At 51.1% G+C, this 24,757-nt stretch overlaps 2 protein-coding genes across 6 annotated transcripts in view; one reads left to right on the top strand and one right to left on the bottom strand.

Annotated features, from left to right (window-relative positions):
• The window catches only part of FBXW4 (F-box and WD repeat domain containing 4), an 80,676-nt gene extending 73,834 nt beyond the window's left edge, over positions 1 to 6,842 (top strand). For 3 of the 4 annotated variants that reach the window (XM_043597311.1, XM_043597310.1, XM_043597315.1), the window contains 3 exons: positions 5,303 to 5,443; positions 5,858 to 5,999; positions 6,137 to 6,842. In XM_043597311.1, the coding sequence (XP_043453246.1) occupies positions 5,303 to 5,443; positions 5,858 to 5,999; positions 6,137 to 6,256 (403 nt within the window). In that variant the 3' untranslated portion in view covers positions 6,257 to 6,842. Of the gene's footprint in view, positions 1 to 5,302; positions 5,444 to 5,857; positions 6,000 to 6,136 lie in introns of those variants that run through there. The other variant, XM_043597313.1, reaches the window with a different exon arrangement.
• The window catches only part of DPCD (deleted in primary ciliary dyskinesia homolog (mouse)), a 28,500-nt gene that overhangs the window by 3,570 nt on the left and 173 nt on the right, over positions 1 to 24,757 (bottom strand). Inside the window, exons 2-7 of one of the 2 annotated variants that reach the window (XR_006299837.1) lie at positions 20,022 to 20,102; positions 15,304 to 15,428; positions 14,837 to 14,970; positions 8,175 to 8,277; positions 7,694 to 7,784; positions 7,190 to 7,387 (exon numbers count right to left, since the gene is read on the bottom strand). Coding sequence is in view for 1 of the 2 variants with exons in the window: in XM_043597317.1 (XP_043453252.1) it covers positions 7,680 to 7,784; positions 8,175 to 8,277; positions 14,837 to 14,970; positions 15,304 to 15,428; positions 20,022 to 20,102 (548 nt within the window). In the remaining variant the exon portion in view is untranslated. Of the gene's footprint in view, positions 1 to 7,189; positions 7,388 to 7,478; positions 7,785 to 8,174; positions 8,278 to 14,836; positions 14,971 to 15,303; positions 15,429 to 20,021; positions 20,103 to 24,757 lie in introns of those variants that run through there. The other variant, XM_043597317.1, reaches the window with a different exon arrangement.

Here is a 24,757-nt window from a genome sequence, read left to right as displayed (position 1 = left end):
GGCCAGGGTCCTCCCTGGTTCCCTGTTCCTCCTCCGTTTCTATCCTAAACCCCCGAACATCCTCTCTCTCACCAAAGGTAGGGCAGGTAGGCTTCTCACACATTCTGACAGGGGCCCTCTATCTTCCCCTGGAGCCTTTGCTCTAGCTGCCATGGTGCCCGGATTACCTACCCCCTCTCTGTCCTGCCTACTCTTCCGTGTAAACAGCACCTCTGCCACAAAGCCCTCCCTGATCCTAGCTCCTGGGGCTGGAGTTGGTAACCCTTCAAGCGCTCCTAGGGCCACCCTGTCGGTCACCACGTGCCAGGAACTCCTCTTAGGACCCCAGGCTGAGCACAGGAGATGCGCATCAGAGCATCTAGTGGCATTTAGAATGGGGAGGGGGGCCTGGCTGCAGCCCTTTCTAGCCGTCTGCAGAAGGCACCGGTGTCCTGAGCACAGACTGGGCCACTCTGAGGGCACCAGTAGTGCCCATCTGGCCCAGGTGTGGCTTTGTCTCTGCCCCTGCCTCCACCTCCACCCCCGGGGGTGGGGGGGTAGGTGGCCCTCAGTCAGGGTGATTACGGGAACTGCCCTCTTTAAAGTACCTGCCTTCTCCTTTGAAAGTATTACTGACAGATTTTTTCATTTTCTTTTTTCTTTACCTCTTTAAGGAACCCTGTAATTTCTTTCTCTTTCTTTTCTTTCTCCCCCCTTTCCTTTTTCTTTCTTGTCTCCTCTGTCCCCCTGAACTCTTTGAAATTGGCTCTCTGCCTGCTGACACCAAACTGATACTTTGCGTTTCACTTCTCCTTATCCCTTTATGGCAACAGATGTTGAAATTTTGTATCCTTTTATCTGCCCGGCTGCCCCTTCCTGTAATTACGGTCCCCTTGTTAGCAGTACAAAGTGGGCTGCCCGGCTGCCTGGCCTTTGAGCCATTGTGTCTGAACACGTGTGCGCGGGCGGGTGCCGGGGGCTGTGCACGCGCACACACATGCACGCGAGCGGCTGTGTGCTCCGGCAGGGCCCTTCCCTCTCACCTGATGGGGCTGAGGCAGGCGAAGCATCCGTGGGCTTCTCCTGGTCTCTGCCACCCTGTGGTTACATTTGGGACCTATGTGCCTCCTCCATTCCCGCCCTCCCCACCTGAGCGCTGGACGAGGACAGCGCCTCCCTGCCCCTCCCGGAGCTCAGACCAGCTGAGCAGTACGCACCCGAAGGCCACCATGGTCTGGAAGCCAGATCCTGGGCATATCGGAGTGCCTGCCAGGTGAAAACACAGGCCGGGTGCCCCGGCTCTACCCTGGCCCTTCGCCTCGGCCCTCCTGCTGCTCCTGTCACTCACTGAGGAATCACTCCATACCACAGGCTGAAATGTTCTCTTATCTGTCCTTTTATAAAACTTTCATTTCTCCTCTGGAACTGACTCAGTCACCCCTCATACTGATAGCTGGATACATGACAGACTCCCTCCTTCACTGGGTGGAAAACTCCTTGAGAACAGGGATCGTTCCTTCAAAGTTGGATCTGACATGTCCCCGTAGTTCCTGCTTGGCACAATGCCTTGTATACAGAAGGAGCTCATTAAATGGCTGTTGCTCAAAGAAAGGAAGAGAGAGGGGAGGGTGGGAAGGAGGAAAAGCCTCCCGTTCTCTGAGTGACCGTGTTCAGCCCAGCTTATACCTTCAGGCCCTCTGTCCCCATGGGAGCCGAGATGTGGGAAGGTGGACTGTCACTCTCCCATCCTTTCCCTCCCCTGAAAGCCACTGTTGCATTTTTGGGGCCGCACACCCGGGACAGATGTAGGAACGAGAACCCCCAGGATCTCCAGGGAACATCCCCAGGTACCCAGTGTGTTAATGGTGGCTGTAAAATGGTGTGGGGGTCACAGGCATTCTTAGGTGCAGGCTGGGAGGTGGATGGATACAGCTTCTCATATCTCAAGGCCCTTTAGCACAGGGCTCTCTGTGGGCTGTGGCTTGTGTTGGGAGCACAGGCAGGGAAGGAGGCAGGTGGAGGATGGGACGAGAGGACTCCGGCTCAGCAGGGCCCAGACTAAGGGGGGTGGGGGTGGGGGCTCTCCCTGCTGGGACATCGGGGCCTTCAGGGTCAGCATCTACCTCCAGTGAGCTGTCTCTACAAAGATGGTGGTGGAGGGGTCAGGGTCTTACTAAATTTCCTTCTGTCAGGAAGCTCTTCCCCAGGCCCCTTATTCCCTCTAGACAGAATCGCAGTGCAGCATGGTGGGTTGGGCCAGGGAGCCCTGGTTTCCTCACCTGATCACCCCCTTCAAGGGTCTCTGGGATGAGGCCACCCTCTGCTTGCTCCTTCTGCCCAGGCACTCGGGGGGCTCCCAGGGAATGCTGCACACAGCCTGGCCTCAGGGCCATGTCTCCTTCCGGCTGTCCGCCCCAGGCCTGCCCTCCTTCTTAGGCTCACAGGGGTGGCCCCATCTGTCTTTATCTTTCCCTGGGTGGAGAGAGAATTGCTGGAGTCGGGCTCGGGGGAGGCTGGGGTGTGGAGCCCCCCACCCCAGCGGCTCCTGGAGGCCCAGGCTTTGTGCGCAGGAGTTGGAAGGGAATGGACTTTTTGTCTGGCCCTCTGGAGTGACAGAGCCGGCCCTTGCTCCTGTCTTGGCCCAGGGCTCTGAGGGGCAGTCCTGTTCCCACACAAGTTGTGTGATAGCCAAGGCTCTGCACCCCCCTCCCGCCCCCCACCGTGAGAGGCCGAGAAGCATTCTTGACATTCTTTCCAGAGAAAAGGGGTGAAACGTCTGAATTTGGGGGTCACCATGTTATACAAATTGCAATCTAATCGTTTTTTACAAGAACACACTTGCAGTAAGAAAAGGAGCCCAAGAGGAGGGGCTGAGGAGACAGCTTGTTTTGTCCCCCTTTCCCCCAAAGTTTGGGGCTATTGTCAGGCTGATCTTGCTCCCTTCACAGGCGCTGTTGAGCTAGAGTTTTCTAGTTAAATTGGTCTTAGGGTGGGGGCCACGAAGGGCCCACGGTGCCGTTTCTGTTTGTTTTCCCGAATCAAAGCCCCAGCAGGGCTCCTATGGCACTGCTGGGCTGCTATTTGAAGAGACGGGCCATTTCCCAGAGCCTGGTGTGTCAGTTTATGCTCTGAACTTAACCTCACGGGCACTGCACAACAGAGTCTTGAGGGTCCCAGGCCCAGAGGCAAAAGAAATTGTATCTTTTTATTGGGCCATTTAAAGTGTGTGTGGCCATTGCAGAGAATCAGAGAACAGCGCAGCAGCAGAAAGAAACTCCTCCGTCCCTGGCCAGGCTGAGCTGGCCGACTAGGGGCTTTCGGGACTTGTCCTGGCCTCCAGGGGTTGGTGCTCACTCTGGCCCTGGCGTCTCCTCGAGAAAGCAGGGTTCTGTGTTTACTGTAGACACCGGCATGATGCTTTCCAGTGGTGGCTTGAATGCTGGGGCAGGGGCCCAGGGTGGCAATCTGAACTGGGTATTGATTGCCCTGATGTTTCTGGTCCTGATCCTGCTGACCCTGGCCGGCCCATGGATGCCCACCTTTCTTTCCTTCTAAACCCTGGGACCAGGGGTAGGCAGGCAGAGCCACGCTGGGCTTCAGGCCCCCAGCCCCCACTGCCTTTCATCTTCTGTTTCAAACAAACATAAAATTACTTCTACAGATTAAAGGGGAGAGCTCCTCAGTCATTCCTGAAGGCCTCACTAATGGAAGGGGCAGGGCCCCCAAATCTGGAAGGAGGGAGAACTGTGGAGCAAAACAGCCCCCACCCGGTGTGTACAAATGTCCAGAAGTACCTTCAAAAGAGAGGTGCAGGGGTGGGAGGGCTCTGGCCTGCCCAGGGTGGGTAAATCCTAGCTGGTGGCCCATCTGGGAAGGCAGGCCCTTCCTGGGAGCCAAGGTCAGTGATCCATACGAGACTGGGATCTTTGGGCAGTGGCTTTCTGCCTGATCCCTCTCAGGGTTCCCCAACACAGAGGCTGATGTAGTCCAGACCCTAAGAGGAAGACCTCCCTGAGGAGGCTGGGGGCAAGGGTTCTGACTGCCACAGTGCCCTTTGCTGGAGGTCCCCTCACTGCCCAGGGCTCAAGGGGCAAGGCAAACCGGGCAGAAAGGAACCCCCAGCCTCCTCCTTTATTTGTTCAGCCTCTAGGGAAGATGGTGGCTCCACTGAGGAGAAGGGAGGTTGAGGGTCAGAGTCCGTGTGAGCCGAGAGGCCTGGAGCTGAAGTCCGCTTTCACACACATGGCTGACAGCGTCTGCCTCAGCCCTTTGGTGAACACTGCTTGTGAGATCACGATGTCCTCCCCGCCCCCCCCCCCCCAGGGCCTCTTACCTGGGTGTCCCTGGGAAGTGCTCAGGGCCTTGTTTCTCTTGTCATGCATGCAAGGGAGCCTAGCATCTCTTGGGTGAAACTGAGGGATAGGGCCTGGAGGGTGCCCCTCTTCTTCATTCCCCTCTGTCGTTCGGCAGAAACTCACTGCTTCTACCCGTTCCCTAGCCACAGGGATTAGCGGGTGCACTTGATGTTGAGGGGTGGTTGCTAGGGCCAGAAGGCCCCCCTACATGGTTGCTAGGGGTCTGGCATCAGGGCGAGGGGTCTGCCCACTGCCGCGGTCACGGAGGGAATTACACAGTCACAAAGAAATTGTTCTTCTCGGTAATCTGCTCTCGGCCACCGGGAGGGGCGAGGGTGGGGGAGCATGCTGGAGCCCAGCAGGCTGGGGGCTGTGATCACACAGGCGTGCTAGCCGCGGGCTGGGGGCCAGCCGGGCCAGGAACACCAGGGACCAGCCCGCTAAGCTGCTTTCTCAGCGATTTCTCTCCCCAGACACAAAGGTGTTTACTTGTTTTAACATCTCCTGGGACTCCCCTTCTCCCTTTGTGTGGTCTTTATCCCCAATGAGGTTTGAGCCCCAGATTACAGGCGGGAATTAAGGCATTGGACTCAGGCAGCTCAGAACCGCCTGACCTGCAGGATCAAGAAGTATAAAGTAACCGAGTGTGTGTGTGTGCACGGAAGGGGGGCCGGCCCCTCAGCCAGGCCCATTCTTCCTCCTGAGGAGCGGCAGCCAGGCAGCGAGCAGGTGTGATCAGGGGCTGCTGGGCTGAGGCCTTTAGCTGGGGGAGGGGCAGGCACTGGGACTGGGGTGATAGTGGGCGCCCCAGGCATTTCCTCCCTTGGCCCTTCCCTAAGGGAGCCTGATTTTAGCTCAGGAGGGAGAGCTGCATTTCCTCAGGGACTGATGCCACTGGGTTAAAAGCAGATGTGGGGGCTAAGGGGAGGGGACGGCCGCTCATCCTCTACCCTCCGCTCTCTCCCCAGTGGGCAGCTCATGATGCACCTGGGCAGTGACTTCCCCCCAGGAGCTGGGGTGTTGGATGTCATGTATGAGTCCCCTTCCACACTTCTGTCCTGTGGCTATGACACCTACGTTCGCTACTGGGACCTCCGAGCCAGCGTCCGGTGAGTGTCTAGGCAGGAGGTGGGACACAGTCCCGGCCCTCCCTCTGGGTGAGCCCCCAGGAGAAGGGACAGGTGGAAGCCAGTAGGAGCAGCCAGCAAGGTCAGATCAAGCTGAGACTCCTAGCTTGGCAGCCCTGGCCTGGGAGACCCTAACCTACAGGCCATGATTAAGAGCCTGGGAGTCATCAGCGTTCTCCCTGCCTTAGTTACCTGCTGCCCAAGTCCTGGGATGATGAGGGCATGATCTGGCCTGGGGACCTATACAGAGGAGGCTTTCCCCCATTAGGTCTATTTTTCAAAAGAGTTTGCTGATTCAGCTTCTGTCTCCCAGCCAGAATGGATTTCTAAGACCCTTGGGGAACTGGGGGTAGAGGGCACCCCTGCGCTTCCCTCTGACTGCCTCTTCCTGGACAGAAAGTGCGTCATGGAGTGGGAAGAACCCCACGACAGCACCCTGTACTGCCTGCAGACAGATGGGAACCACCTGCTGGCTACCGGTTCCTCCTACTACGGTGTCGTGCGGCTGTGGGACCGGCGCCAGCGGGCCTGCCTACACGTAAGAGCACTGCCCAGCATTTGTTCCAGGATGCCAGGACTCCCTGTTAGGGGCTGTGCCTGGGAACCTTGGGGTAGGGCTCTCCCTCTCTCCGCCTCGGGACGCGCTTGCCATTCCTGTACCTTCCCTCCCTGCAGGCCTTCCCCTTGACCTCGACCCCACTCAGCAGTCCCGTGTACTGCCTGCGCTTCACCACCAAGCATCTCTATGCTGCGCTGTCTTACAACCTCCACGTCCTGGACTTTCAAAACCCGTGACAGGGCCACCCCAGCCTGTGGGGCAGGGAAGCCAGCTACTCAGGGACCTCTCCTGCCTGGAGGGTGCAGTGATACCTCCTCCCCCGCCGTGCCTGTGCTCCTAGACCTATCTTGGGCGACGTAAGGTAAAGGCTGCCGACCCTCAGAAATTTGGCATTACCTCCCAGGACCTAGCTGGAGAGCAGGGATCTGCTGCTTTGAGAGAATGGCTGAACCCAGCCGGCCCTTGCTTCTCTGGTGGCCAGAGCAAGGATCTGGCCTGGATGGGCCCCCCCGTGCCCCTCGCCCTTTCTTAGAGCCGTGACAGCTCTGAGGGAGGTGAGGTGCTCCAGCTGGTCCCTTTCTGCCCCTTCGTCGGAAGGAGGGGTGAGGCTGCCACTATCCTGCTCTGGCACCGGCCCCCACCTCCTCACTCAGGCCCCTCCCCTTGACTGAGCTCTTGGGGCTCAGTCCTGGGACACTGTGGCCTGGTCCCACTTTGAAACTGAAGAGGGTTGAGTGAGTACTGAGCCAGCCCAATTGCAGGCTGGCTGCTGGGACATGCTACAATGTTCATTTTTGTAAAAATAAAGCTTGATTGGTCACAGATCTGGTTCCTCTCTGGCTGGGGGGTCCTGGGAAGCCCCAAAAGAGGGAAGAACACATTCAAACTTAGGGATGGGCATGCTGGGGAAAGGGAAGACCTGTCTCGTGGCTCGTTTCTTTCCTTCAGGAAAACCTCTCAGTACTACTTACCCCTTTGGCCCCAGTGGTGGGGAGGATGTCACCTGTCGGGTATGGCTAGAGGACAGCAGAAGGGCTGTGGGGGAGCTAAACTACCACCCATCAGCACCCTATTCCAACACACACCCACTCTTTGCACTGCTACAACCCTCATTCTGGCCTGTTTCCAAGGTTACTGTATTTTAAAACTTCTCCCTCACTCACCCTTACCTTAGGGAATTCATCTGGGCCACTTCTGCAAGCTAAGGTGGCACAGGGTCTCTTCCAGCCCAGTCTTCCTCTGAGCCCAGCAGCGCCGAGCGGGCATCTTCCCCAACCTGTTTGCGTCAACTCTGAGCTTCCCCCACCTCTGCTCCATCTAAGACTCATGCCTCCCTTTACGCGAAAGGCTTTTAATGTTGGAGGTCCCTAAGGATAGAAGAGAAGGGAATGTCATCGCCAGCACCCTTCTTGGTGACAGGAGCATGGAGAGGTGGACAAGAGGGCAGTCTACCCGCAATGACTCAGAATGACTTTACTTAGGAGATAAGACCATGATGTGGGGTCTAAGAGCGCCCCAAGGCCCAGTTCTCACAGAGGCTGGATAGCTCCTGCAAGGAGCTTTCTTGCACCAGAAAGGCCCAAGCCTCAAAGTCTCATGGGCCAACAGGAAAAGTCTCACCCCCTCCATGCCCCCGAGGTGTAGGCTTGGGGGGAGCTGCTACTGGGTCTTACAGTCCCCATCACTGCTGTGGGCTGTCTTCACTTTCTTTAGCTCCTTCTGAAGCTCTGCCTCAGCCACCAGGATCTCCTTTGGCTTCTGGTACTGTGGACGGAACATAATTCAGTCACATCCCCCCTCCGGGTTGGGGGGACCTGCTCTGATGCCTTTATTTGAAAATGAGGAAACTGATGCCTATAGGGTTGAAGGCTTTGTTCAAGGTCACGTGGCTGGAGAGGAGCCTACTACCAAAACCCCACCCAGTCCTGTGATTTCCACCCCTCCACATCACCCTCTGTCCTCTTCCAGCTATGATTTACAAGCTCAGACCCTCCCTGAGCGCCCCCACCCCACTCTCCCCACACTGAAGTAGAGGTGCCTGTACTCTAACAAGCACACTCCAGGGGTTGGGATGGAACGGGGGGCCCCTATGGGAAGGGAAGTGGGCAGGGAAAAAAAGGATTGCAGGGGCCAAGAAGTCTGAGTGAATCTTACAGAGATGATCAGCGTGCAGTTGGCATGAGCAAAGCTCAGCGAGGACTCATCCAGAGGTAGCTGGTGTCTGTCTAGGTCAGGAATGGAGAACTTCTTGTAGTACCTGTGGAAACACCAAGAGGTCACGGGCACATCTGGCAAGGTGACCCCCAACAACTGGGCAGCAGGCACCTCTGGCGCAGTTTCTACACAGTTCTTCCACAGAGCCACAGAGGAAGGAGGGAAGCCAGTCAGGACACCGGTATGTTAGAGCTTAGTGGCCCTAGACAGAAAAGAATGAAAGGCCTCTGGCCAGGCCAGCAGCTTAAAAGCAGGACCCGTCATGGTTCCTTGATCGGACCAGGGATTAGAGTCACCCATGCTTCAGGCTCAGGACTCCCAAACATACGCAGAAGAAGCCTCCTATAATACACAGCTCGGGCAGGGCAGGCCAGGCCTCCTCTGCACCCCAAGAACATGGGAACATGTATGGTAACAAGGGACAGAATAAGTATATGTAGAGATGTGGCCCAAAGCTGGGGACCAACAGTTGCCATTCACATGGGACTTCCACTGAGAGCCTCAGCTACTTTTTCTTCTTTTGGGGTCTTGAAGGCCCTGCTGGCCTGACTCTAAGAGAGAAGTATATTGACAAGGAGACATTGAAGAGGACAAATCATGTGACTCATCTCAGAAGCTGGATCTCTGGCACTTGGACTACTTTGCTGGCCCTGAGACCCCCCTCCTCCGTTTTCACACACGGTCCCTATCATCTGCAGGTGTCAGCCCAGAGATTAATGATCCCTTTCAGTAAAAACAAACAAAACCAAAAAACCCAGAGAACATCTAGCCCATAATGTGTACAACTGGACTTTGTTTTACAGGAAATTTGACCTTCTTTACTGAAGAGGAAACTCGGGCTCAGAAGGGTGAACTGTCTGGCCTGGCTTCACAGCCAGTGGTCAGTGGAGTCAGGATTAAAGTTCCTCCCTCCTGCATGGGTGCTTATTACACCAGAGCACCTCATCACTAGTAACAGGCCTGTGTGGCCTTTTCCTCAATGGAAGTGTAGCCGAGACCCCGGCAGTGGCTGTCATACCCGTCGCCCAGGCATCACCGCTGCTGCAGTGGCCGTGTGGGCCGGGAAGGGCAGTGCTGCCCGCAGGTACAGATAAACAAGTGAGGGGCCTGGAGAGGATGGGGCTTTTAATACTTCCGAGGGGCCTGGCCCTTGTGGTGACAGCTACCCCGAGTCCACTTCAAAAGCCCCGATGCCCCAGGGACTCAGAGAGTTGACATCAATGCGGCACTTCTGTCCTGCTCTCCTGCCCAAATCCCTCAGAGTTTAGCCGAGGCTCTGGGGGCCGGGGTGGGGGGCCCTCCTCCCAGGTCCTCTGCTCCCGCCAAGGTGCTGGGACCCACGGCAGGAAAAGAATGTTTACTTAACGGCTGACAGTTCAAAAGGAGTGGGGGCTGGGGGATCCTAATGGCACCACAGGTTTGCTTTATTTTCCAAAGCTCTGCCCCAGGGAAAGGCGATCCATCTGCCTGCAAACTGGGGTGGAATGCTGCCTCATCCTCTGCCTAGCCAGCCCGGGCTGAGGGCTCTTCCTGGGGCCCTTGGGCTGGCCAGCAAAGGTGGCAGACACTGATAATAGGGAGGAGTCAAAGGTTAAACAGCAGAGATTAGATGAACACAAAGGCTTGTTAGGAAGTGTTAACATCTTCCCTGCAAATATACACAAGAAACAGAACTGGGGGAGCAGCAGCCCAAGCACACGCAGGGCCTGTATAAGGCCTTACTGTGCAGGGCACAGGGACATCCTTTCTGCCCACCTGTCCTGTGCCAGGGGGGGCCGGCGACAGAGGGGCACATTCCCCAGGCTGGGACATTGAGACTGAAAAAAGAAACCCAGGCAGCTTGGCCTCAATGGTGACAATGACAAGATCAAAGGAAACTTGAGGTGCGTGGCTTGCCTCCTGTCTACCTCCCCACCTTTCACCATGAGGCCAGGACATGGAGGCAGAGAGGTTTGGAGGCTCAGCTTGGTCTTGAGTCTATTCTAGTGCATTTAGTTTACTGGCTGAGGTTACACAGCTTTCCACAGAGGCCCCTGCCGGGCAGTGTTCAAGGAGGTTCAGGGCTTCCGCTTTCTTTCCTCGGGGCAGCCCGCCCCCCTCTCGCCCCCATTCCTGGCCTTGGGGGTTTGCCTTGAAAGGAACCACACTTGACTTTCTCATCAGTACCTGGACTAGAGAGGGACCCACTGTGCTTCTGGAAAAGTCAGAATGCTCAGCCTCAGGCAGCCCTAGGGAGGGAGCAAACAAGTCTCAGGCATCAACTGTGCCCCAGGCCTTAAGCTGTGAGCTGGGGATTTGAGGAGGAGGAAGAAAGAAGGCCCTATCCCTGCCTGAAAGCTAAACCCTTACAGCACAGTGGTTCCTGGGGTTTCGGAGGACACACGACACTCCCTGTTCCCATCTCCCATTACTGTTTTCAGTCTCAGTCACACGATGAAAAGTGACATTTGTAAATGCTTATTCTGGGCCAGAATAAGCCCAGATACACACTGCTCTATACACACTGAATCCTCAAAACAACTCTCTCAGGCTGATCGCTTTTATTATGCTCTTTTACAGAAGAGAAAACTGAGATACAGACAGTTAGGTATCTTGCCAGAGTCACAAAACTGGTACACGAAGAAGCCCTTATTACAAGCGATGATTCCCCAAACCTCCTGACCCTCCCTCTCTCCACATCCTCTCCTCAAAGAAACAGACCCCCTGGGCTAGCTTCCTCGCTCTGTCCAAGGATGGACTCCTCTGGGCCCCAACCACCCTGCAGGTCCTCTGGGCACTGTAACACAGTAGCTCTCCTTTCTGAATGTCAAAAGTGTTCCAAAGACACGGGGAAGCAAAGGCTCTCATGATAGCGCCTGGTCCCAGCCTGTGACCCTAGGCAGGCCCCTTAACTTCTGGGTCCTACTTTCTTCCTGAAAATTCCTTCCTCAAATAAAGGAGCTGAATGAACTTTAGTCACAGAACCAGATGAACTTTAAGTCACTGTCAAAGGACAAGAACAGGACAACTCTACCTCTCTCAACCCTGAGCTGAAAGGATGGCTCCTTCATTTTGGCTATTTCAGAAATGACCTATGGTACCCCACCACTCTCCTACTGTATCCCTTTCCCAATTTCCAGTCCTTTCCCAACCTATTCTCCCTTGCAGGGAACTGAGAGAGGGCACAAGATGCCAGGCCTTTAGGAAGAGACTCTGAAGAGAGGCGGAAAGTAGAAGCAGGCTTTGCTGTGAACAGTCATACGGGCCGTGCCCACAGGCACACAGGCCTCGCCAGGGTGGCCCACAGGAGCCTCAAGCCAGTCCAGCCCTTAGAAAATCAGCAGGCAAACCTTCCTCCTTTCTTAAACATCACAGCTCCAGGCAAACCAGTCATCCCTGCCTGAAGCAGCCCTTCCTAGACTCACGACGCACATTCACCTTTCTAAGGCTGTCGGAAGTCCTACCAAATAGAAACTTGTTTGATTCAGTTTCCTGAATTTATTTGACCATGGAATCCCTTTTTTTCTAGTGATGCCTATTAACACCTCCCACCGTGTTAGCATCACCAATGTCCAATCAGCCAAGTCCCAATTCCCAAAGAATTGCTGAAGACATGCTTCGGGCTGGCCACTGTGCTGGAAGTTTGTCTACGTATGATTTCATCAAATTGCCCAAGCAATCTGTGAGGCAGGTAGGAGTATTCTCCTGTGATACATGAGAAAACCTTGCCCAAAATACTATAGTTAGTACGTGGCAGAGACCAGATTTAAGCCAATGTTTTCCCACTCCAGTGCCCTAGTTCATTACACTTATAGCTGCCAGCTTCTAGGCTGAGGCTAAGAATCTTCTTTCTGCATAAACACTCTTATCAGGAATAGGCGGTGCCACACTGGGATTCTGGAAAAGCACTTTCTTTCTTCCTTGATTCACCCCTCACTAATACCTGAGGCCAAGGACATGATATACTGGAATCAATTCTTTCCAGAAAAGTGGCCAACCCAGTACTTCAGGGACAAGGCAGGTATGGACAAAGGAACTCTGATTTTTAGTAGGAACTACATTCCTGAGTATTAGAACTGGGGCAGGCACAGAACCAGCAGGAGAAAGAAGGCAGCAAATCAGAGAGAAATGCCACAGTGTGGTGGAAACTGCAGATGCCTGGGTGGGCATCCAGACAGTCACCAACTTTCCCTTTGCAAGTCAGTTCATCATGCTGACTTTATAGACGCAGTGATATAATTATTAACGTATAACACAAGAATAAAAATATGTATCCTGCCCAACACGAGATGGTGTGATGATCAAAAAAAAGACTTTTTAAAATTATCTCTTTTTAAAAATTTATTTATTTTTGAGAGAGAGAGACAGAGACAGAGATCAAGAGTGGGGGAGGGCAGAGATAGAGGGAGACAGAGAATCCCAAGCAGTTTCCGCATAGTCACTGCAGAGCTCGATGAGGGACTCAAACCCAAGAACCATGAGATCAGACCTGAGCCGAAATCAAGCTTAACCAACTGAGCCACCCAGGAGCCCCAGAAAACTTATTTTTAAAGTATCCTGAAAAAGCTGAGAGTATCCTGCTCAAAAGAACAGCCACTGAGTCCAATCAGTGGTAGTAAAGATATAAGACACATTACTGCTCCTGGTAGATGAAAATGCCACTAGACTCAAGAAAGAGCCAGTTAAAGATTTAGCAGCCTTTCTCTCCTACCTCGGGCAGAAGGACCTGAGGAAGACTAGTCTGAACCAGGCAGGGCAACTGGACCAGAGGCTCAGTGTGGGCTCCCAAGTGGGCACTCACATACTTCTCTCCCCAACCCCTGCCCCTCTCGGGGCACTACTCCCATCCCACCTGGCCTCACCCATCAGTTCAAAAATGTCTCCCCACTGCCTTGAGCGCAGGAGCGGGCTTCTAGCCATGTTGCTCCTGGCCAACAGCGCCACCTATGGCTGGATCTGTGTAGCAGATGGGACCCAGCGGAACTGCCCGCAGATGAATTTTTTGGTGAGCTAGCTAGCCTCTCCTCTCTCACTCCCGGGTAATCACATTTCTGCCTGATATCTGTATTCGACAGTGACCTCTGGGGGACAAAAGGGAGGCAGCAGCCAGCTCCACAAACTGCTAGGCTGCAGATTCAAGTGCTATCAGAAGCACTTTTGTTCCCAGTTTGGACCCAGGGCCCCTTACGCCAGGGAATGCTTGCTGAAGCACGGAGTTTGTTTTCCTAAAGGCAATTTCTCTGTTGTCTGAAATTGCTAAATTCCACTTTAGGCACCGACTCCCGTTAATGATGAGAACAATAACGGGAACAAACTGCCTTTTATCTGAGGGCTTCAAAGTGCTTTATAAACGCAAACCCTTATTATTATGACTTTATATTTATAGACAAGGCCCACTGCAGGGGCTGCTGGCTGCATGTAGAGCAATAATCTTGAAATTAATTCATTCATCTCCACCCCTTCCCCATCCCCTTAACCCTGCCACAGTGAGAGGGTATGGGGGTCAGAAGCGGAGGGCAGACCCACGGCTGCACTGGGGGAGCCTGGGAGCTTGGCTAGTTCCCCATGGGCCTTACAGACCTGAGGGAGATGGGAGGGGAGGTTGGCACCACACCACCTGAGGAGAAGGACAAAGAGCTGGGTCCTCCTTATGCATGTGAAGCAGTGGACGGATGGATGGTGGCACCAGTGGCCTAAGCTTAGCCACCCATGAGGCGTGCTGGGTGGCTTCACAGTCTGTGGACCAGTAACTCCTAAAACCCTCCAATTTAATGCCCCAAATGTATTTCGTGGGAGTTGTTCCTATACTGCAATCCCTCTGGACCAGGGCAAGACCAACCCATTACAGGGCTCTGCTCCTGTGACCACTCAGAGCTCTGGAAATCTAAACAGCATCAATGCATTTCCAAGATGGTCAACCCAGAAGCAGCCCTTCCTGAATCAAATCTCCTTCTTGGCCACCTTCTGTCCCCTCAACCCCACATTTTGCCTACCCGCCCCCCACCCTCCCACCAGAACACACTGAGAAAAACAAAGGGAAGTTGAGTACCCCTTCTAAAACAGAATATAAGAGACTTCCAGGAGGCCAAAGTACCTGCCTACTGCCTCTCAATCCCGTGAGGGATAAGGTGTGCTGCCCCAGACTAGTCCTTTGAAGTCCTGTAACTGCCACCTCAGATGGGTGTGCCTTCCAAGCTATGGCTCCCTGATAGCCCCGACAGTGATGTCTGTCACCAGGCTAAGTGCACCAAGGATTGGATCCAGCCAGGAGGTCAAGGTTGATAATCTTATAGCAGAACCACCTAAGATCACAAGTTAACAGCCAGGTGATTCCCTCACCCCCTCCTCAACCCCAGTACGTGCCAGGTACCGGACCAGACATTTTTTGCTCAAATCTCCCTGCCCTGATGGAGCTGATTACTTTATTTGAGCTGCTCCTGCAGAAAGGAAACCCTTCAGCTTTCAGCACCTTCAGGGCTTCAGTGCAGCCCTCCTCCCTCCCTCAGAGCTGGAAGAGGAGGCTGCTCTCCCTCTGGGGTAGGGAGCAGTCAGAGCCCTAACCCAAGGTCAAACCCCTCCCCACCTCGTGCTCATACACAAGGCAGGCTCCTGAGGCCACTTACTTTTTGTTGGTGGTTCTGACAACGATGCAGCGCTCTTTGTGGTCCACACAGACACTGTAGACATCCTTAGGGTAGGGGAGGTTTCGAATCCGCCACTGGAAATTCATCTTGGTGTCCTTGCGCATGAAGATGGGCTGCACGAGACAAATCCAACTTAAAGATGGCTCTTGGAGAGGGTGGGAAGGGATGGCTCCCTGCTCTACCCAGGGCACACAACAGGAGACCCTCCTCTCCTCTCCATAGCTCCCTTCTGATGCTGCCACTGTGTGACATTCCAGGCCTGGAGCCCTCTTCCTGGGATGACCAAACCAAAACCCTTTGGGACTTCATTCAAGCAAACACTTCTAGAGGGCTGCATCCAGGTGGGTACACTGGAGACAAGAAGGTGAAGACATGGTGTTTGCCTTCAAGAGCCAGCAGCCCACTCCCACCCCAGCCTCCCCAAGACACCTGACAGATAGACATACATTGGCATTGTTTTCCTTGATGAATTCAGGCCCCAGGCTCCCTGCTCCTGGGAGTGCTGGCTCTCCCACCTCAATCTGCCACTGGCCCAGGGCTCCCAGGGCACTTTTCACACGCCACTTTCTCACTGAGGAGAGAAGGAAGCAATGGGATTACAGGGAAGGAAGGGACCGCTCTTACCCGCTGAATCACTGACATCATATTAGGTAACTGGTAGAGGATAAAAGTGGGCAGACAGGCCTCTACACCAGCTTTGCACACCCAGGCAGGACCTCCCAACTACTCAGTAGAGCATGTCAGCTTTGGATAACTTGGAAAGCCCCCATGATGGATACCCAAACTAAAGGGATTGAAACAAAGCTCTGAAAGGAGCTAAGTGGAGTTAAGAATCCTCCAGGTGTGATTTCAAGTAAGGGAGGGATGTGCAGGTTAAGAAAAGAGTAGCTACTGGTAACAGGGAACATTTGGATCCCAAGAAGTGTGAGTTGAGACGTACTTTTTCCCTCTACAAATGTGCAAAGGAAAAATTAAGAGGGTGAAAGCTCACAGATTTGTCTCCTGATTCAGAAAGTCCAATATAGAAATTCACTCATTTCAGGTATACCTGGCTTACAACAACAGCCCAAGTTGTATTTAAACAAAATTTTAGGCACGTGCCATATTCTAAATGCATTATTTACAGAAGATCTAATGTGAAATCTTTTGGAGAGCAGGATCACCCTTTTATAATACAATCAATCATTTCTATTTCACAACCCACATATTTACATAAGTGTTTTTTTTTTTTTTTTTCAAGTAAGGTGCATACGGTATGGAAATCATAAGTGAAAAGACTAGCTTGGTGGACATTACCTGAAGCCCCCTGCCAGGACTTTCAGGAAGCCCACTCATCCATGTCGTCATGGTGTAGCCCCTGAGCCCATCCCTGCAGGGGTGCCTTCCCGAGCTCTAACGCAGGGGCTCCTTCCCCTTCCTGCTGCACCGGGGTCCTTGGCCAGCTTAAGTGGCGCTGAAGGCCAGCAGGCTTCCTGAAGCGTCGTATGGAGCTAAACAACTCAAAAAGTCCCTGGTTTTCTGCCGAAGTTACTCCTGTCCGCTCCTGTTTCTGGACTGCGGGGTGGTGAGACCTGCCGTCTTGATTCTCAGGATGGGTTTGAGACCTTTTGAGCGGCCGTGCCAAACCCAAACACCCTCCCTGCTCCAAGTAAGGCACGCAAGCTGAACACAAAAGTGTGCTGTAAAATTAGAATTTTCCCTTGAATATGTGCTTTTATAAGGTCTGCTGCATTCTGCAGTGTGATTTTATTACGTCTTAGGGCCAAAAATTCTCCCTAGAAACACATTTCCAAGTTTATAATGAAAATTAATAAGGAAGAGTAAAACTTGGAAATATGCTTTATAGGCAACTTTTTTTTTTTTTCTTCACAAATACTTCTACTCTCTTAAGTGAATGGGCTGTGACCGGGAGTGTATCCAAATCTATTCATGTAATACATCGCTTAACTGGAAGCCAGCCTTCTGGCCGTCTCGCCGTTTTCTTTCTTTTTTTTTTTAAAGACACCTTGGGATTAAATTCTTTGCTAGAATGTAGAAGAAGGTCTTCCTACTCATTCCTTTATGAGACAAGAGCCAATAAACAGTTTTGGTGGAGTCCTTGTTATTTTCCCCATGTACATGGGCATGAATGCACGCGTGCAAATACACACTTTGTCTCATCTTTCTTGTCCTGTCTTTGTTCCTGAACTCAAGGACAGTTCCTGCGGCAACAGAGGACTGTTTCCACCTGCTGTCACTCTGATTTGATTATATGTTAAACTCAAACTAGTGTGTGCAAGGTAGCAGCTCCCTGGGACGCTGTCCTATCTTCCCAGCTGAGCCAGGGCCAGTCCTTGGAAAGGAGACTGTCAATGACCCTACAGGGTCTGATAGGGAATAGATGAAGGAGGCAGTGCCTGGGGGCTTTTTCCTAAATCAGCAGGAAGCAGGCTGATGTCCTAGACTGCTGAAAGGGAGCCCCATCTTTCAGGTGGGCTGGAAAGAGGAGGTCCTAAAGGCCTCTTTCCCCAAAGCTCCAAGCTTTGGCCCGCTTCCAATATGGATAATTACATTCCCCTTTCCTAAATACTCCCTGCAGCTTAAACTGGATGCAGGATTCTTCTTTTCTGCCCTAAAACACTGCAACATTGCTCTGTGGCTATTAAACAGCTGCCACGTCCCATCCCTGAGGAGGCTGAAGGGAATCGAGTGGGTCATTTATAAAGCCGGTGAAGTGCTTGGGGATGAAAGTGCTCAATATCCTCCAAATGCAGCCTGGGGTGGTTAGGCTGGCGGTCAAATACCAAAGCAGATTAAGCCGGTAATCCAAATGTAATCGCTGGGGGATGGCCTGCCCTTCAGCCTCTGCCCCCCTGGACATGCTGTGTTCTTCTGGGGCTGGTTTGATGTTCCGATCATTGTTATGGGGCCCTTCAGGTTTTTCCTCTATGACTACATACAGCACGCATTGTGCGGGGTGGGAATGAATAGCATTGAGAGGGTTGAAAAAAATATGACACTACTATGCTTATTAACACCGACTGGAAGAACTCTATCCTACACAGATGCGCTATTGGCAAATTACTTTCTGCATTCTTGTAACAGAAAACCAGTTTATCCAATTATCAAATTTGTATAGTTAGCTGGAAAAATGGAAACACTTCCCATTTATGGCTATAATAACCCTGTCCACATTTTACTTCATAGAGTGCTCAAGCTGATGTTAGTTCAGGCCCTGAGATTGTTTATACTTAAAAATGAATAATAAACAGTATTTTGCAGCTGGCAGGGGTAAGGTGGAGTGGTTGGAGATGGATAAGAAAAGAATCGGCTGTTCAAAAAGGGCCCAGTGGTTTGAATGGGGTGTTCCTGTCTGTCCATCTCTGTTCTGCTCCTACCAGCCCCTACTCCGGTCATTCCGGGGAAAACAAAATTTAGTAAGAAGAAAAGAAAGCAGGATTAAACATCCTCAACTCCCAATACTATGTCATTGTGGATTAAAGCATGGGCTCTTAACCAGGCAGACTCAGGCTTAAATCCTAACCCAGAAACTAACCAGCTATGGAATTCTGAGCAAGGTGCTTAACCTCTTAGAGGCTCCGTTTTTTTCTGACTGTAAAAGAGGACAACAGCGCACACCTCATCAGGTGGTCATGAGGATGATTCAGTGAGATAACTCACGTAAAGCACTTAGCATGGTGCCCAATAAAAGTTATGGTATTAATACCATTATTAGGTCAACTTCAGCCAAACAATGTTCTCCTCTCAATCTCCATTTCTGCTTCTAAGAAAAAAGGAGTTTGTAGGCCACTGTCTATTCCCTACCTGCCAAGAGGAGAAGTGACAGGTTAACGTGGGATGCTACAGATGAAGGCACCTAAACTTGTTTTTCATTTTAACTTCACGTCCAAGCACAACTAAGAGGCCTGGGGTTATTTGTTTGCCTGTTTTTATGGCCAAAGCAGCTACAGCTGTTTTATTTGCTCTGAGTAGCAGAGAGAGGTGGTGCCGGGGGCTGGGGCAGAGTAACTCCAGCTAGTCTCTGGCCTGGCAATGGTGGTGGTTAGCCCACGTGACCTCTGCTTTCATAAGCTCGCCCCTGTTAGGCATTCCAAGGCTGTCACCCCCTGGGAGCGCTATAAATTACAATGCATTGTAAGGATATTACTACTGTATTGGTTTCCACCAAATCAGTGTCATATGCTAAACACATCAAGATTTTTAATAGCACCAGACTAAACCAATTGGGACTGGAGCCCAAGCAGCTCATAATAAGGAGGGATCAACACTTCACTCTGTGACTGAACATGCGCAGGACACACATTTTAAGACTGGAGACTAAGAAAATGCAAACCAGTGTAATCCATGTTGTCGGTTCTCAACATTTATGAGCTGTCAGAAAAAGGGAAAACGAAATTCCCTTGTCGATACTACCTGTCGATCAGGCCCAGGAAGAAATTAAAGTCAAGAAAATAACCCAACCCATGATTCCATCACTGGTCTTAGCATTTCAGGTGGAACTTAATAAAGAGACCAACTCCCTCTGCTGACAGCCTCAGGCCCTGGGTCAAAGAAGCAGCTACCTAGCTCTGGGAAGTCAGTTAATGCTGATGTGCATACCTGGGCACAGAGGATGAACAAATCAAATACTTCCCAGAAATCTGAGCTGGAGCCCCTATTCGTGAGCCTAGTCTTAGAGGAAAAGAGTTGCAGGAATGAAATCAACAATGCTGCAAAATCCCCATTTCTACTCCCAACCCCTTTTGATTCAGGCATTCTCCAAGGTAAGGGTCAGATTTCACAGTGCCACCTCTGTGGCCACATGAGTAGCTGCTGCCTCTGATGCTGGCTTGCTCCTGATGTGGCTTCAGAAAACAAACAAGCAAAACAACTACAGTTAAAGCCTGCCCTTACCTCTACTCACTCAGCCTATAAAAGGCTCACTTCCGGTTCTGTCTTCCCTCTATAGTTCTCACCGACAGTTTCCCTACAGGAGACTTATGCTCTCATTTGTCTGGGGGTCAGGTGGAGTTTACTAGTCCAGCAGACACCCACTCCACCTCTGGTGTCCAGCCCTGACATCACATCATTCTCAGGAACAATCTTGCCTCAGGTTGGAAGTGTTTACCTGTGCTAGGTCACCCCAAGTGTTCCTGAGGGCCCACTGGGAGCCCTTGTCACTTACCAAGTAGTTCGCCTGACTTCTCATCGTATTCTTCGGCCATTTCCTTTCCATCTGGGAACAAATAGTGCACCTTCCTTCTCCCTATGCACAAAGAAGAGAGAGTCGCTTACCCCCAAGCTGCTTCTTGCCTTGCACCTTGCACATCAAGGGATCTACCTGGGAGACACCAACAGCCTTGGGCTTGGACATGAGAAACCCTTCCAGAGCTCCATGAACTCCGTGCCAACCATTGCCCACCATTACTTTAAGACATGTATGGGGATGTATTTCCTTTCCGCGGCTTTCTCTGAACGTGTCTTTGCTCTGCTGTTCCCTCTACCAGCAAAGTTCCATCCTTCTTTTCATCTGTTGAACTCCTCAGCCTTCAAAATCCAACTCAAATGTCACTCCACTGGGAAGTCTTCAGCCACCTTGGCAAAATGCATCACTTCCTTATTTGTTTGTGCCTCCCTAGTATTCTATTCATATCCATAGTGGAGCATTTATCACATAGTATACTTTTTTAAAAAAGCATTCTGTCTCCCCAGGAACAGTGCCACATTTATCTTTTTCTCCTCAGTTCTTAAAACCAAGCCTATGTGGGGGCGCCTGGGTGGCTCAGTTGGTTAAGCATCTAACTTTGGCTCAGGTCATGATCTCGTGGTTCATGAGTTCGAGCCCCGCATCGGGCTCTGTGCTGTCGGCTTGGAGCCTGGAGCCTTCTTCAGATTCTGTATCTCCCTCTCTCTCTGACCCTCCCCTGTTCACACTCTGTCTCTCTCTCTCCCTCAAAATAAATAAACATTAAAAAAAATAACAAACAAACAAACAAAAACAAGCCTATGTGCTCAGAATATTTAAGTGGGTTTCCTGACCAAGCACTCCTTCTAGCCATGCCATTGCTCTGCCTTCTACACATCTCTAGGCCATTCCTAGCACACAGCCACATAATGTTAGTCCTTATATGTTTTCTTCATGGTATTTACCTTGGTTATGATTTACATTTGTGTGATTCTTTGATTACTGCCTGTCTCTATCAGATAGGTTTCATCCCTCTTGCCTATGGTTTCCCTAACATCAAGCATAGTACCTGGGATATACCAGGAGCTCAACTAAATATTAATTGAAAGAATAAATGAACACTGATTCAACTTTCATTGAAAGAATGCAAGAATCCATGGGTGCCTGGGTGGCTAAGTCGGTTAAGCATCCAACTTCAGCTCAGGTCATGATCTCGAGGTTCATGAATTTGAGCCCCACATGAGGGCTCTCTGCTGTCAGCAGGGAGCCCACTTCAGATCCTCTGTCTCCTTCTCTCTCTGCCCCTCTCCCACTCACATTCTCATTCTCTCTCTCAAAATAAACAAACATTAAAAAAAAAAAAAAAAAGAATTCAAGAATCCAGGAGAGTCTCCTAGCCCAACTCTTCCACCTATATAATAGTCATAAGCTGATAGACGTAGGTTCCTCAGTGAGCCTAATAACAGGGGACAGGTACCCAACCTACACTTGATGAATAGGAGCCCCAGGGACCTTGAGCAGCTAAAGGAGTCACTCTCTGATCTACCAAGCCTTTTCCCATGTAATTCACTCCTCTGGACACAGTTCCCTTAAGTCACTCCTAGCTTGTATTCTGGGGAAACTCACCCCCAAATTTGCAGAGCCTCTTAGCATGGCCCTAGGTTATAGTGCCCTCCATCATCTGGATGGCTCATAGAGCTGGAAAGGATTTTCCTGTCAGGAGTGGGGTACAAGGTGCTGCCTGTGAGTAGCTGAGGGTGTGGCCTGACCCTCTTCTCCCCCTGGAGTCCATCTTGAGTCCAGGCAGGGTGCAGTGCTTACTAGTGGCCGGCACTTTACATGTTTCATCGCATTTGATTCTCACAGTGACCCTATGTGCCCCCACTATGTGTTTCATAAATGAGGAAAATTGAGGCATAAGGGTCATACACCTTGTCCAATCTCATAAAGCTGTGAAATGACAGACCTGGACTTAAGCTCATTTGAGGCCAAAATCCATGCTCTAATAACATACTAGGAAAATGCGCATAGCTTTAAATATTTGTAAGGTTGAACACTGTTTCAAGGGTTTATTGGTCGTTTCTAGTGAATTACCTGTTTAGGTCTTAGCTTATTTTATTTGGGTATTCATCTTTTTTTACTGATCTGATTGAACTTTATATTAACCCTGAATCATATATGTTGCAAATATTCTGTTTCAATTGCTTTTTAGCTTTGTTTAAAATTTTTTTTAACATTTATTTATTTTTGAGACAGAGAGAGGCAGAGCATGAACAGGGGAGGGGCAGAGAGAGAGGGAGACACAGAATCTGAAACAGGCTCCAGGCTCTGAGCCATCAGCCCAGAGCCTGACGCAGGGCTCGAACTCACAGACCGCAAGATCGTGACCTGAGCCGAAGTCGGACGCTCAACCGACTGAGCCACCCCGGCGCCCCTTAACTTTGTTTAAAGTGGGTGTTCCCAGGGGCGCCTGGCTGGCTTGGTCGGTTAAGCATCCAACTTCGGCTCAGGTCATGATCTCATGGTCCGTGGGTTCAAGCCCCGCGTCAGGCTCTGTGCTGACAGCTCAGAGCCTGGAGCCAGTTTCAGGTTCTGTGTCTCCCTCTCTCTCTGCTCCTCCCCTGTTCATGCTCTGTCTCAAAAATAAATAAACGTTAAAAAAATTAAAAAAAAAATAAAAGTGGGTGTTCCCAAACGATTAATTTTTATTATAGTCAACTATTTTTTTCCTTTGTGGTTACTACCCAGGAGTTGTGCTTAGAATATCCTCCCTTACCCAAAGATTATATAATTATCTGTACTTTTTTGTGATGCTACTAACAAAAAAAAATCCTAGATGATGAAATATTTGTTTAGATACTATCCTGTGACCAAAGGAAGTGAAAGCAGATACTCAAACAAGTATTTGTATACCCATGTTCACAGTAGTAATATTCACAATAGCTAAACAAGCGGAAGCAACAAGTGGAAGTGGAATGGGTGAATTAGTTTTTGACAGGAACAGAGTTTCAGTTGAAGAAGATGAAAAAGTTCTAAAGATGGATGGATGGATGACTGTACCATAACATGAATATACTTCATGCCACAGAACTGCATCCTTAAACATGGTTAAAATGGTAAAATCTATGTTATCTGTTTATTTTTTTTGAGACATAGAGAGACACACACACAGCATGGGGAGGGGGGGTAGGGGCAGAGAGAGAGAGAGACACAGAATCTGAAGCAGCCTCCAGGCTCTGAGCCATCAGCACAGAGCCCAACCGGGGACTCGAACCCACAAACCGTGAGATCATGACTTAAGCCGAAGTTGGACGCTTCACCAACTGAGCCACCCGGGAGCCCCATATCTAGTTTTTAAAATAAAACCAAAACCACTGCTGTATGAAATAATGTCCAAAATCTTTAGCTCGGCATAGGAGATCTATCACAACATACTCCAATTTATGTAAATTCCCTCTTCATGCCCCACCATTTCTCCTCACTGCTCCTTGAGAAAAGAGCACTTTTATTCACCCTTGCACCCTAGCACCTGACAAGGTGTGGGGGGGTTGTTCTGACTGGGTGAGTGCTTCGGCTTCCCTGAATGTTTTGTCATTCCCCTATTAATGAAGCATATACTCTCACACTGCCACACCTTTCTTTACATGTGAGTCATTCCTCCTGGTACAGCCATCCCCTCTTCTCCACTTAGCAAACACATATTAATTCTTTAGGACGTATTAACATCACCTCTTCTGTCAGGTCTTCTTTCAAAGAAACGATCATTCCCCCCTTTGTGCTCTCATAGCACTTTATAAAAGATTCCAACTTCTATTTAACACACACTCTCATTTATTTACATTTTTTCCCCTCTCTGCTCTAGTACATACCTCAGCACATAGTAAAAGCCTCCCTAAATGCTGCGTGAATGAACGAGCAAATGAGCAGGTGATGTTAATTTACATGCTTCCCTGATTGGCCTCTGCCTACAGATGTGCGCCTCTACTGGTATCCTAAAAGCTACAAAAATTCAGATCTAATTCATTCTGGCTGCCAAGTGGGTCCAGCAAAGGGCTCTGAAGCACTGGGGGTCCTATATCCGCCAATCCTAGGGTGAGAGAAAGTCAAGACTCCATACCCCTATGCCCACTTTTCCAGGCACAGTCCTGGGGCCCTCGCTCTGTTTTCCCTACAGAAAAAACATTAAGAAGTTCACTTACAAACATATTACAGCTGAAAAGGACCTCAGAGGTAGCCCATCCAGCTCATTTTACAGATAAGGAAAACGAGGTCCAAGCAAGTAAATAGGCTGTGATTTAACGGCAGAGTGGTAACTAGATCCTAGGTCCCCCGCCTCTTCCTGACGCCAGGCTGCGTTCAGTAACAGAACCCGCGCTGACTGGACGGGGTGGGGAGGGCTAGGGCTGGTCTAAAACACTCTTGGATTTCAGCTTCCTCTTCTACAAAATGGGGTGGAAAATTAACAGCCTCTCGGGCAGCTGCAGGGAGCAAATGCCATAACGAATGTGAAGGAACTTATTAGTAACAGAATTCAGAGCTGGGCGAAGTGGTGTAGAGGAAACTAGGAGGTGTCCAGAGACGCGTGTTCCAGTCACGTCATCTCTTTGGGCCTCAGTTTCCTCATCTGCCAATGAGGGGCTGGGCCTGTCTGGCGGCCGCGGCCCTTCCAGCTCGACCGTCCCAGGCTCTGAGGCCCTTCGCGGAGGTGCCAGCGCGGAGGGCTGGACCCTGGGGGA

The sequence above is a fragment of the Prionailurus bengalensis genome, chromosome D2 (assembly GCF_016509475.1).
Source record: "Prionailurus bengalensis isolate Pbe53 chromosome D2, Fcat_Pben_1.1_paternal_pri, whole genome shotgun sequence".
NCBI lineage: Eukaryota > Metazoa > Chordata > Mammalia > Carnivora > Felidae > Prionailurus > Prionailurus bengalensis.
This window is presented reverse-complemented; position numbering and strand designations above follow the sequence as displayed.